The 13,315-nt window shown below is 33.9% G+C and overlaps 1 protein-coding gene across 2 annotated transcripts in view; it reads right to left on the reverse strand.

The window, feature by feature from the left end:
* The window catches only part of LOC135206608 (discoidin domain-containing receptor 2-like), a 1,678,822-nt gene that overhangs the window by 47,634 nt on the left and 1,617,873 nt on the right, over window positions 1–13,315 (reverse strand). For both annotated transcript variants that reach the window (XM_064237944.1, XM_064237945.1), the window contains exons 11-13: window positions 2,604–2,744; window positions 656–781; window positions 95–297 (exon numbers count right to left, since the gene is read on the reverse strand). In XM_064237944.1, the coding sequence (XP_064094014.1) occupies window positions 95–297; window positions 656–781; window positions 2,604–2,744 (470 nt within the window). The remainder of the gene's footprint in view (window positions 1–94; window positions 298–655; window positions 782–2,603; window positions 2,745–13,315) is intronic.

The raw sequence follows: 13,315 nt of genomic DNA on the forward strand, positions 1-13,315 counted from the left end.
ATTCCTAAGAGGATTAAAAAAACTACCAAAATGTCTAAACCAGAAATAAGCTCCTAGACAAGAGATCCCAGCCTCTGTATCTTGACTGATTTACCTGATAGGTCTCATATGATTCAGCCTCGGGGTAGTTGTGTCTGGAACGTGCCTCCTGAGGAATTGGTTGAGATCTCCCAGGGGCAGGTACTCCAGAAGGATCGTGAGGGGCTCATCCCGGCTGACGACACCGATAAGTCCCGCCAGATTAGGGTCGGAAAGGGTAGCCAGAAGTTGGGCTTCGCGCCAACAGTCCTCGCGCACCTTAGAAAAAAAAATTTAAAAAATAGTGGTCATTATCATTTTGACCGCGGCTACTTTTATTGCCACTAATGCAACTACCACCTCTATATTCTCCGCTATCATTATAAGTAAGCATGCAACGTTTCCTCGGTGGTTAAGTACAACGTTTTCAAATTTTCTTCTTTGCCACCTTCAAGCCTAGGCCTGAAAAAGGCATTAGAGTGTCCATTCTCCTCGTCATTACACTTGAAAAAGTGAGAAAATTTCCCATAGTATTTCATTTTTACCTATTTTTTTTTTTTTTTAATAACTATGAATATTTTAGTTTACCCCTGCTACCAATCTGACAAAAAATGAAGCATCTCCTGTCATTAATTACCTCGGGTGAAGCATCCTGGCTGACTGTGGCTAGAACCGCCTGTCTACCGCCCACGCCGTTCATACTGGTGAGCGTCCCTGTGGCGTCAACCAATTCTCCAATTCCTGCCACATCACCTAAATGAACCTGGGATATTCGGTGAGAATGGGGTGAGGAAGTGAAAGATTACAAAGTAAATTCTCCTTATTATTTACAAACTGTAATTTTTGTGCTCAGACAAAAGGAAAGCCAACGTGCAATGACATTCCAACAATATATAAAACTTTAAGGGGTGTGAAATTTATTCGGCTCTTAAATAATCCATTGTCTTTATTCATTCCGCCTAAACTAGAGGGAACTATCGGGTCCAACATCCTAAAAGCTTGAATTCCAGATCTTATGAAAATGTTGTTCGCCGTTGACAAATGCTCATCTATAGCTATATTACAAGTAAAGACCATCTAAAGTAAAGGAATAGTTCCAAACTGAGAGAGTTATCAATTATATAGGACAGACTGGCTATAAATACTTGGAAACCATGAAGGCTGACGATATCAATACAGGAAATGAAAGTCAAAATCAGAAGACAATATTTTTAAAATTAAGGCAAGAAAAAAGACCAATCTCAAGGGTGGAAGCATTGTGTAGGTAATGAATAAATGACTTGTGCTAATAATAAAATAAAAGAGAAACAGCAGAATTCCCAAATAAATAAAAACAATAAAACGTCGACATTAAACAAAGATGATGGCCATCAACAAGTGCTACTTCCAAGAGCAAGTGTGGCAAGGCTCCACTTACCAAGACGCAAAAGTGGAAGAGAAATTCACTTAGAAAAGAAAACTTAGGAAGTACCTTGCTCACTGTGAAGTTGAATGGTTAATAACAGTTTGAAATGAAAAAAAAAATCTCTCAGAAAAAGTGCCTGATAAGTACTATGAAAGGACCATAAGCCAAAAGAAAAAGAAACAGGACAACAGAAACATTTATGGCCACAACCAGACTTAAACTCAGGACATGGCTGAAGATGGCAGTTGTCATTCGCCATTTAACAGACTTAGAGGCACTCAAGAATTATTTACTCTCTCAGTCTTCAGATCTCCCTTGGATATGGAAGAAGGAAAAGTTCCTGAAGACACAGATTGCTCAGATCCAAATTGAAATAATGATCTTTGGCTTAAGTGCCTCTACAATTCTATGCCAATAGTATTTTACACTTGGACTGAAAAGAATTAACGTCTGTGTAACTTTAAGTCATAAATCAGCATTTTAGAGAATCCGTTCCTTTTATCATCCAGTTACCAAAAAACTGGTCATACATTCTTTAATCCTTTCCTCATCCAGTATTTTGCCTCATGCAAAAATCTGAGTTGCTTTCACGTTCTCTTGAAAAACACGGACAAATCGACAATGTAAAGTGAGCTGGTTATTATAATTACATTTGAGTTATTTCGCTTTGTAATATCCGCTACAAGTAAAATTCAACTCGAAACGTCTTTAGCCTATCTACCATGTGAACTGCCTAATCTTATTGATGTAGCTTTTTACATAAAATGGTGCCCATTTCTCTTCTCTCGATAAGGGCGTTTTGTACATGAATAACATTGTACTTTTTGTTAAGAAATTCACAGTCTCGTGAAAAAAAATTGTTAAAAAATCCACAATTATATATAAAAATATATTCCTACGTAAAAAAAAAAAAGACTAACACCTGAACGTGTTCCTCATCAGTGTAGACGTTAAAATGTAAATGGAGAAGGGAGTTTCCTCGAACCAGCACTTCGATGATGGGCTGTTATTTTTTCGCCCCGCCCACTTCTTAAGACGCTCTTCGGAGGAAACTACCCTCTCCATTTACATTTTAACCGATAAGGAACACAGTTCAGGTGTTCGAAAGTCTTTGTTTTTTTTACATAGAAACATATTGTACTTTTTATTAATTCTTATAAAAAAAAAAAACTAAACTTACAGTTCCAAAATCTCCTTCTCCGAGTTTGTCTCCGAAGTGGATTGCTTGTCGGGGCACTTCCCTCGGGCTCCTGGCCTTCAGGGTACTCATGCCCTCTATTCGGTACTGGGTGAGGCCGCAAGGACCCACCACGCTTACGCCCTGAAAAAATAAATAAATAAATAAGTAAATAAGCAAATGAACACATAAATAAATGAATAGATAAATAAATAAATATTTGTTGCTTTTTTTTACCTCATATTCTTTTGGCATTTCATTAAGAGATTTGGGCAGACATCCATACGCACATAGTATATAAAAGCACTTATCACACATACACAAACCACGCACGTTTGGCAAAGACAAATACAATGAAAAATATACATAGTTGATTAATAAAGGCCAGATATAAGGTAGTATAATAAGAGCCAAAGGTGTAAATTTCCAACACGAATTCCTAAAAATAAATAAATAAATACATTCGAACGTACGAAGTTAGGTTTCTAATTAATTTTTCTAACATCTCAAAAATTCTATTCTTGGTACGATTTTACATAACACTACTTACTTTCAGTTATAGTATTGAATAATAAATAGCAGATGCCTAATTTTAGTAATGACTTTAAAATAAATTTTACTTTCAGTATTTGTTTGATAATAAATATCTAGCATGTTTTAACGCATACCCTTTCTTTACTTATGTAATAATTTTTAGTCACAGATGCTATAAACAGTTTTAGGACTGCGGAACCTCCCTTTTTCGACCCTATTGAGTAGACCATTAATGTTTTACTTTTATTTATTTATTTTTTTTAGCTTTTCTGCTTCTCATGTTTTCTGTACAAACCTTCTAAGCCCGTGCCGCGGAATGTGTAACTGACTGATGGACAGGATGTGATGCAAAAATCAATTTCTTTCCAACTATAGTACTCCCCTCGCAGGTCAACGGTGTACTTGCATTATTAGTGGCTTGGTTTATCTTTTTTATCCATTGTAACTTAGCTGGTGTTCTTAATTAATCACCCTTTTATTTTACTTCGTGCACAAGTATTGTTGGAAATATCCTAGCGAAAGATCTTCCAAAAATTTCTTTTTTGGAATTGGCTCTTCATGCTTTGTAGCGACAAGCGTAATCCAAAAAAGAGCAAAGATTCAAAGAGTTATTTAAGATGGGCATTGCGGCTATTAATAGTTGCATGTGTATTCTGGTGAAAAAATTGACGACCAGTAAGATTCTAACATTATGTTTTTATGTTATAATCTTATTATATATTATATATCTATATATAGTATATATATATATATATATATATATATACAGTACTATATATATATACCTATATATATATATATATATATATATATATATATTATGTTCATATTTATATTATTATATATTTATATATTATATTTATATATATAATACTAGATAATATAATATTACACACAAACAACACACCACACACAAACAACCACATATATTATATAATAGATAATATATATATATATATAATAATATATATTAATATATAGATATACTGATTATTATATATACAGTATAGTATTATTTATATAATATATAGTTTATATATTATATAATTATATATGATATAGTATAATAAGACTAACAGATATTATAATATATCTAATCATACATATATACAACTATATAGATATATATATATATATATATATATATATACATTAATATATATAAGTTACATTTTATATATAGATATATATATATATTATAAATATTATATATCTATATATATATATATATAGATATATATATCTATAATTATATATATATTCATATATATACAATTTATTAATAACATTTATAATATTATATATATATATATATATATATATTACTAGTAATATATATATATATATTATATTAATAATAGATATATATTCGTATATATATATATTATACATGTATATTATTAGATATGTTATATATATTGGTATATATATATATGTGTATATATATATATATATATATATTATATATTATATATGTCTATAATAATATTGTATGGATATATATATATATATATATATATAATATATATATATTTATATATATATAGATTATTTATGTATATACAACAATGTAGAATCTACTGGTCACTTTTTTGACCAGATACTAATGCAACGGTAAATCACCCCCAATTGCCCTCTTAACTTCTTTGTATTTCTTTGCTCTTTTTTTGGATACGCTTGTCAGCTACAAAGCCGGTAAGAGCCAAGTTCCAAAGAAATTTTTGAAGAGGATTGTGATGTCCGGTAACCGGAAACGAAACCCAGGTCCCATATTCACCAAAAGAATCACCAGGTCAGGTAGGCAACATGACCTCTGATTGTGAATATGGGACCTAGGTTTGTTTTCCCGGTACCGGACATCACAGTTTTCCTCAATAAAATTTCTTTGGATTTCGATCTTCAGGGGCTCTGTAAGGCGACAAGCCGTAATCCAAAAAAGAAGCAAAGAATTTCCAAGAAGTTACGAGTGGGCATTGTGGGCTTTACACGTTGCACATACATACAAACATACATACCACAAACAAACACACCACAAACCAGCACACATTATATATATATTATAGATATATATATATATGAGTATATAATATTTATATATGTGTGTGTATGTATGTATGTATGTATAATATATATAAAGATATATAAATACATACATACATGCATACATACATACATATATATATATATATATATATATATATATATATATATATATATATATATATAATCACACACAGTTTCATCCCCCCCCCCAAGACAACAACTAAATTCCTTGAGTTCTTGGTGCATTTGTGCTCGATGGAAGGCTAAGAACCAATTAGAATTCCTAGATCAATAAAAGCTAAACGGGGCTATGTGGGACTAGAGCCAAATCTGGCATCACAAACTCGTCTCTGTTAATGAATAATTAAGGTTAGAGAGGCTGCAGGTTCAGGGAGATCAAAGAGAATCCGCCTTAAGACACCGGGGCATCAGGTGGCACGCAGGTAACGTCGTTAGTGGAGGATTAAGAATTACTGACACCTTGTGCACTTCGGCTTACGTAATGGAATGGAGGGAAGGAGAGAAGTCTGTGTGAAGCTGAATGGGGGGGGTCGAGAGACGCTAAAGAAAACCAAGGGTCTGGAAAGAGCTTGAGGGAGTTCCAGGACTGGTGTTGAGTAAGACGAAGGATACTTGTCTCGTCTGGATCTGGCTTCCTTCCCATCACCAGACAATGCCTAACTGTCAGGTTATTTTAGGCTTCGTTACACTTGTAAAATTGAATTTGGTAGCAGCCAATGGTGCTATTGATGAAGGAGAAATCCTTTGTGTATAGATTTATCTAAATAAAAATAAAATGAAAGTTGAAGTACGGTAAAATCAGTTTTTCTCACACTAAAGAAAGTTGCCGATATCAGCCAATATTTTATATTTTTCGTACAAGAGTATCAAAAAGCAAATATAAATTCAAGTCATATTAATGTTTTCCTGTGTTACATAATTAAAAACCATAGTTCATGCTATTATAATCTACTTAATACTTATACCTACTATAACTGTAAAGCAAAAATACAATCAATAAAATATATTTCAGCATGATTAAGATAGCGCTTAGTTCATTATACAAAGCAGTTCGATTGAATCCGAGTTATATATGGCAGACTTTACATATCTATCTGCAAAATTAATTCCTACGTCACTAAGAAATATATATATCTCTTTACGTATGAATACTAATTGTATGGATACAACTACTCGTATCTGCTTCAGTTCAAATTTTGTAAACCATTGATTTATATAATTCTAAAAATTATAAAGTACTGTCTATGAACATTCGTCCCAAAGAATTAAAATCTTGATCAAATCAAAAAGATAAATGGCAAATGAATTTATCCTAATTACCTATAATATCAAAATATTCCAATACTCATTATTTCTTTAAGAAATATTTCATCGTGGTGGATTTCTGAGAGAGAGAGAGAGAGAGAGAGAGAGAGAGAGAGAAGAGAGAGAGAGAGAGAGAGAGAGAGAGAGAAATGTATATTCTTTCCTCCTTTAGCAAATCAATTAAAGAGAAAAAATCAATTAACTGATATGGAAAACCTATAATCTACCCAATGACTGCCTTGATGATGACGATGATAACTGTAAGCAACGAATATATAGAACAGCATCTAATATCTAGAGCAACAAACTAAGCAAACTCAAACATCCTACTTCCAAAAGAAGGAAGACGAATAGTATTTACCATGGTTTATGCTTACTAACTAAAAAGAAAGCGAGATATAAATATAAAATCTTTTTATAATGACAACTTTAGATAGTTTTTCATGCTATCCTCTTGACATTCTGAAAGAACAAAGATTCCAGTGACCCCGACTGAGTGAAGCGTACATGTTTTCAGATTTTTAATGTATTTAATTCCCTACTTATATACAAATAACACTCATTCGCATTTCACTTTGTACGAAACTTTCAATAGTTTCCCCGTGATTCACTCCTAACTTTTACTCTTAAATACACATATTCATCGTAATAATAAAGAAAGGAACACCAGTTGTTGAAGAAGTCATCGAACACAGAATGAAATATAAATGAGCAGTTCAATAAGCTCTTCACCACAAACAAAAAGATAACAAATGAATAATTACAAACTGGAAAGGAAGAGCGAACGCCAATTCCGGAGGCCAAACGCACAAAGCGGTTCTTGTCAAATGGCAGGAAACGAAGAAATGGGTAGCGTTTGACAACAAGAGAATAAATCACGACCAGGAAAGCAAGAAAGCACGAGAAAGCAATAGAGAAAGGCGCTCAAATGAAGCACCCCAAGATCAGATTACGTGGATAAAAATATTCATAAATAATGTTCAGCAACTACAGAAAGGGTAGAGCGAGAGGATACATCACCCCTTAAGACAATTGGCAGTTGGTATAAAAACAATGTACAATAAGTCATAAAAGACCAAGGACATTGCAATGCAGTTAGTAACTCCTGACTTATCACATGCTTATGAACTAAAGTCCACATCCCATCGGATAAGATCGTGTTGAGAAATTGTAATAAAATGAAGAAAAACCTAAATATGACTTGGATTGATTACGGTCCCTCACTCGTATATATACGAAGCTGGACAAAATTTAGCAACCTTACAAACCCAATGTAACGGTGGGAAACAGCTCCAACAATATCAGGAACCACATTGACAGGTAAAGATCGAGTAAAAACTGTTCCAAAGAAGATTCACCATCACCACAGTTGTTCATTGTCTCAATGACCAACAAGGAAACTAGGAATGAATACAGCGCTGGAATGCAGTGCATAGTCAGGAGTCTCCTTATGTCTATGGATGAAATCGTGATAAAAGGAAGGCAAAAAATGCTCTGAGATTCGATTCCATAACTTACTATAAACAGTAAAGTGTAAAGAGTCATATACCTGAAAACGTGATGAATAGGCCGACCATGTGATACCAGCTCAAATAAATGAAGAAACACGCATAAACATATATATATATATATATCTATATAATATAGGTAATATATATTATTATATATATATATACAAACCTAGAACGTATATGATGTATCATAGGTTTGAAATATATACCAAACCTAGAACGTATATGATAGGACAAATGCAGAGAAAAGATAGAAGAGTATCCATATCTAGTGAAAAAAAAAAAATCTATGGCAAGCTGAGGTACAAGTAATAGTACCTATTATCCTGGGAGTACTAGGAGCGACCGCTGAGGACTGGATGCACCAAGGCCTATAGGCCTTGGGATGCACAAACCCCGAACTGGGCCTGGTTCAGAAATATTTACTGCTGCAGAAATAATAATTAAATAATAACTAAAGTGTTTAAATGCTGCGAAAACAAGTTATATTTTAGATCCGCAGAAGGCAAGTTGCAGCCGGATCCAGATGTGGAAATAACAACTAGCTAGGCTGAGGGAGAGAGAGAGAAAAGAAAAGGAACCACAGTAATGCATTATCTAAAACATTACAGCTTAAAAATTCAGGTAAACAGATATTACCAATAACTTCATTTGCCTGAACACTACATATGAAAGAACCACATATAAAACCTCCCTTTGCGTTTGCAAGCAAGATGCAGATAATATCCATAATTGAAAAGAAACACTTAGAAAGAAGCCAGTTTAAGCACACACACACGAATTCAAAACTACAATCTTCAATATGAGACCAATTTCGCAGCGTTTAAGGAGTTTTCCTTAGACTGCAGCTGAGAACATTTGCATGGTCATTACCTGGACGTTTACGAACCTGCTCATCGGGTAAATATTGGGCGATACCACTTTTAATGACCGGTCGCCCTGTGTCAACGACCCAGATTTTGAGCCTACGCAAAAGTCCTGAAAGTCAAAAGGACCTGGGACGCATTAAGGAGATTACACGTTTGTAAGCTCTCGCCCGACCCCCACTCCCCTTTATAGAGAGCTTCTAGTTTAAAAAAGAAGAAAAAGAAAATAACGACACACCTCTTCGTAGAGGTGGAGTTAAAAATGCCAAGATATACACAGAGACACGCACAATTCTCTCTCTCTCTCTCTCTCTCTCTCTCTCTCATAGTTAAAGTGTAATATGCAACGATACACGCTTCTTCTCGTAATCTCTCTCTCCCACCCCCTTTTCTTCTCATGGAACTGGTGTGAAAAATACAATACAAGGACGCACACACAGAGACATGCATGCTGTCTCTACCTGCTTCCTTCTTTTAGAGATTTTATGAAGATGTAACTATGTACGCACGCAGTGTCTCTCTTCCTCTCTCCTTTATTTTATTGTTCGTAGAGCTGACGTGAAAAATGCTATGACACACTCTTACTCTCTCACAAACACACATACAAACACATACCATAAGGAAAATATGACAAAGGCAAAGATGCAAGCATACTGTCGACACCCCACCCACCTCTATTTCTCTCTCTGTCTCTCTCTCACACATACACCCACAAACACATACACATTCTTTGTCAGTTTGTATGTCTAAGTCAAGTATATCTTAGTTAAACCACACCACTGAGCTGATTAACAGCTCTCCTAGGGCTCACCCGAAGGACTAGATTCTTCACGGGGCTAGAAATCAATTGAATACCTACCTAGCAACGGGACCTACAGCTTAATTGTGGGATCCGAAACACATTATAGCGAGAAATAAATTTCTAATCACCAGAAACAAATTCCTCTGAATCCACGTTGGCAGAGCGGGGAATTGAACTCGGTACTGCCGAACTGGTAGGCGAGCGCGTAAGCCACTCGTCCAACGAGGAGCTCAGTTTGTATGCCTGGCTTTACTATATTTTCGTATGGCTTATGTGAAAAAAAATTTAACGACACAATAAAAACTCAGTCTCAGTATTGTTTTTAGAACTTATGTGGAGAACTCTCTCTCTCTCTCTCTCTCTCTCTCTCTCTCTCTCTCTCTCTCTCTCTCTCTCTCTCTACTTTTCCTTTTTCTTTCTTAGACACCCACGTACATCTTTATTTGCTTGTCTGTCTGCCTCTCCACAATTTCTTTTCAAACCCTGATAGTTGGTGTGAAAAAACACAGACACTCGGGACAATATGTGTGCGTGTAGGTGTCTGTGTAGGTGTAAGTGCGTATGCGTAGGTTTACCTTGTGCGCCGTTTATTAGAATTCGTGACGAGAGTAATTGCAAATGTGTACAGCTATATAACTAAGTTGCAGAGTATCGATTTTATATAGTAGTCAGAATCTACAGAATCTAATAGAAACTGTAATCATATAACTGCATCAAAACATAAGCAGCAATGGGATCCTAAATTAGATGACGGGTAAATGATATTATAAGGCTACTGTCGATTAGTTTTAAAAAATTGCTTAAAAATTAATATTGTAAAAACTAATGTAATTATTTTTCGTTGTGAAAAAATGCAGAAAAAACTATTTACTCTTAATTCTGCAGGTAACTATATGATAAGTTATTCTAATCACAGTGGGTGTTCAAAAGGATCGCAAAAATCCTTTCATCGTAAAATAAATCAAAGGTTTATGGCAGATAAAAAAAAGTTATGCGCAAATTTCACAAATCTAGAGCAGGTTAAATTTTCCTAACAACTACTTTTCCAGTCACAGGAGAAATAATATGAAAACTTCTTACTATAGATTTTGGATGTCTTCATCCCTCGTCACAAAGGGATTGTAATAATGAAGGAAAAATGGAGGTAGCCAAAACATATAAACGTACTGGAGTAGCCGTTTGGTAAAGTAGAAGTTGGAAGCAATGGGGTGACATTCACTGTATCCTCCCTGAAACATTAGTTAGCCGAGGCCCTACAAGAGAAGGTTCTGCTACGATAAATTCTGCCCCATCAAACGTTTGAACTTGAGCAGAATAGGTACCTGCCTCTCTCACTCATCATAAAAGGCAGAATTTTCCCCCTAGAACGCAATTTGGCTTTCGCAAAGGGCTGCATACTCGTAATGCCCTTCTAACAAGTTCTTCTGATTTACAGAGAGCCCTTGATTCTGGTCAAGAGCCTCGCATAATTGGAGTAGCTTTCAGTGACGCCATTGATCGTGTTATCAGGAGGCTCCTGACTCTTTTAAATGAAAAGCAATGGTTAGAGGTACATCGCTTCTTAATGTCCGTGCGCAGATGTTTTCAAATGAAGCCTCAAGAGGTTTGTTGTCAAATGGAGAATATAAGTGCCATGGTTGGGAATTTCTGAAATACAACAAACCTAAGCATTTGATCTTCATTATTTACCTTCTAAACAGAAGATGTTTGCAAAAATAATACAACCCCGGTACCCACGTTCATGATGTAATGTTGATTATTCCGCAACATGTATTTTCAGAACTGAAACTCTGCACATGAGTTTATCATAACTGTTTATTATCTTAATTTGCCAGGTGAACTAAAAAGAGTTCAAGAATTTGAGTGTTTCCTGACAGTAAAGTACGGTAAAATTGATCACCACATATACTTATTTTTATTTTTCAACATTCATCTTCTTCCATAACACATCCTGCCATTCTTAGCTAGTGTAATAAAATCAACGTCATCACTGCAATATCATACAATTGTTTACATTTTGTCCCGCCTGAAAACGTTTTTCAATACTCTCTTAATTTAAAATGCTACCAGCATTATAAAGCCACTTTATGAAAACATTCATCGAAAAGTTAACAGACAGTATGTTCATGAGAGTACTCATATTATCTTTTGAAGAGGATAGGTGACCCGTTATGGGAGGGTAGATCTCCCGTTCGTTTTCACTGGGAGCGGAAGGTGGGACTGGGAGCCAAGGTTTAAACCTGACAAGAAATAGACAGGGAACCAAGGACTGCACCTGGTTACCTAGCGATACGTGAAGATGATTTTCAGCGTAACAACAATATTGAGTAACTGTTTTTCAGTTATTGTTATATATCACTGAGAGCTCATAATTATAAACAGAGTTCTCAGGGCATTTGCTTTTCAATCATTAGACAGGTTTACAGTTTTTCACACACCATAAGAAAATTCGATTTACTTTTATAACGTGTCATGTATACACATATTCTTGTATTGGTCAACTTTCCATACTGAAGATAACATTTACAGTCTCAAAGTATTATTAACCACATATAGTAATATCGTCAGTCGTATTTGTTGTTCGATGCCTCTGGACTTCCTGAAAACCGGGCAGAAAACATCACAGACACAGACACAGACACACACACACACATATATATATATATTATATTATATATATATATATATATATATATATATATATATATATATAGATATATATATATAGATATATATATATATAGTATATATAGATATGTATATATATATATATATCTATATATATATATATATATTGTAATGTATATATAAAATATATATATATATATATATATATATATATATATATATATATATCTATATATATATATATATATATAAATATATATATATGTATGTATATATATATATATATATAATATATATATATATATCTATACATATATATATGTATTATATATATATATGTATAGATATATATATATATATATATATATATATATATAATATATATATATATGTGTGTGTGTATATATACATATATATAGATAATATATATATATATATATATATATATATATATATATATCCATCTATCTATCTATCTATCTATCTATCTATCTATCTATCTATCTATCTATATATATATATATATATATATATATATATATATATATATATATATATATATATCACATCACCGTGATTCATATATATCATTCGAACTACAAATGTCCTTTAATATCTAATTCACTCTACCTCGGAATTGGTATATTTTCATATATGTACCGAAGGGGGAATTTTTAGTTGATAATAATTTCGTCCCCTCATGGGATCGAACCACCGTCCTGAGGTATGAAGAAAATTACGGGAAAATTTTAATAAATGCAAAAGAGTTTGGTGGAGGAATAGGTGTTCGCTAAGGAAAATCTGGAGTCGTATCAGACCAGAAAAGGAAAAGGGATGCATTACAGATTGCAGGTTTTGCTGACCAATTAGGTCACTGGAACAGGTACTCGTTCCGGGGCCTGGAGCCCCAGGAGAAAATAAGTCTAGTGAATAAGTTTTCTGGTAGGGATAGGTGCCCAGGAACGGTCTCGTAGTCTATTAACTCAATCCTAGTGACATGAATTT

The sequence above is a fragment of the Macrobrachium nipponense genome, chromosome 31 (assembly GCF_015104395.2).
Source record: "Macrobrachium nipponense isolate FS-2020 chromosome 31, ASM1510439v2, whole genome shotgun sequence".
Classification (NCBI taxonomy): domain Eukaryota; kingdom Metazoa; phylum Arthropoda; class Malacostraca; order Decapoda; family Palaemonidae; genus Macrobrachium; species Macrobrachium nipponense.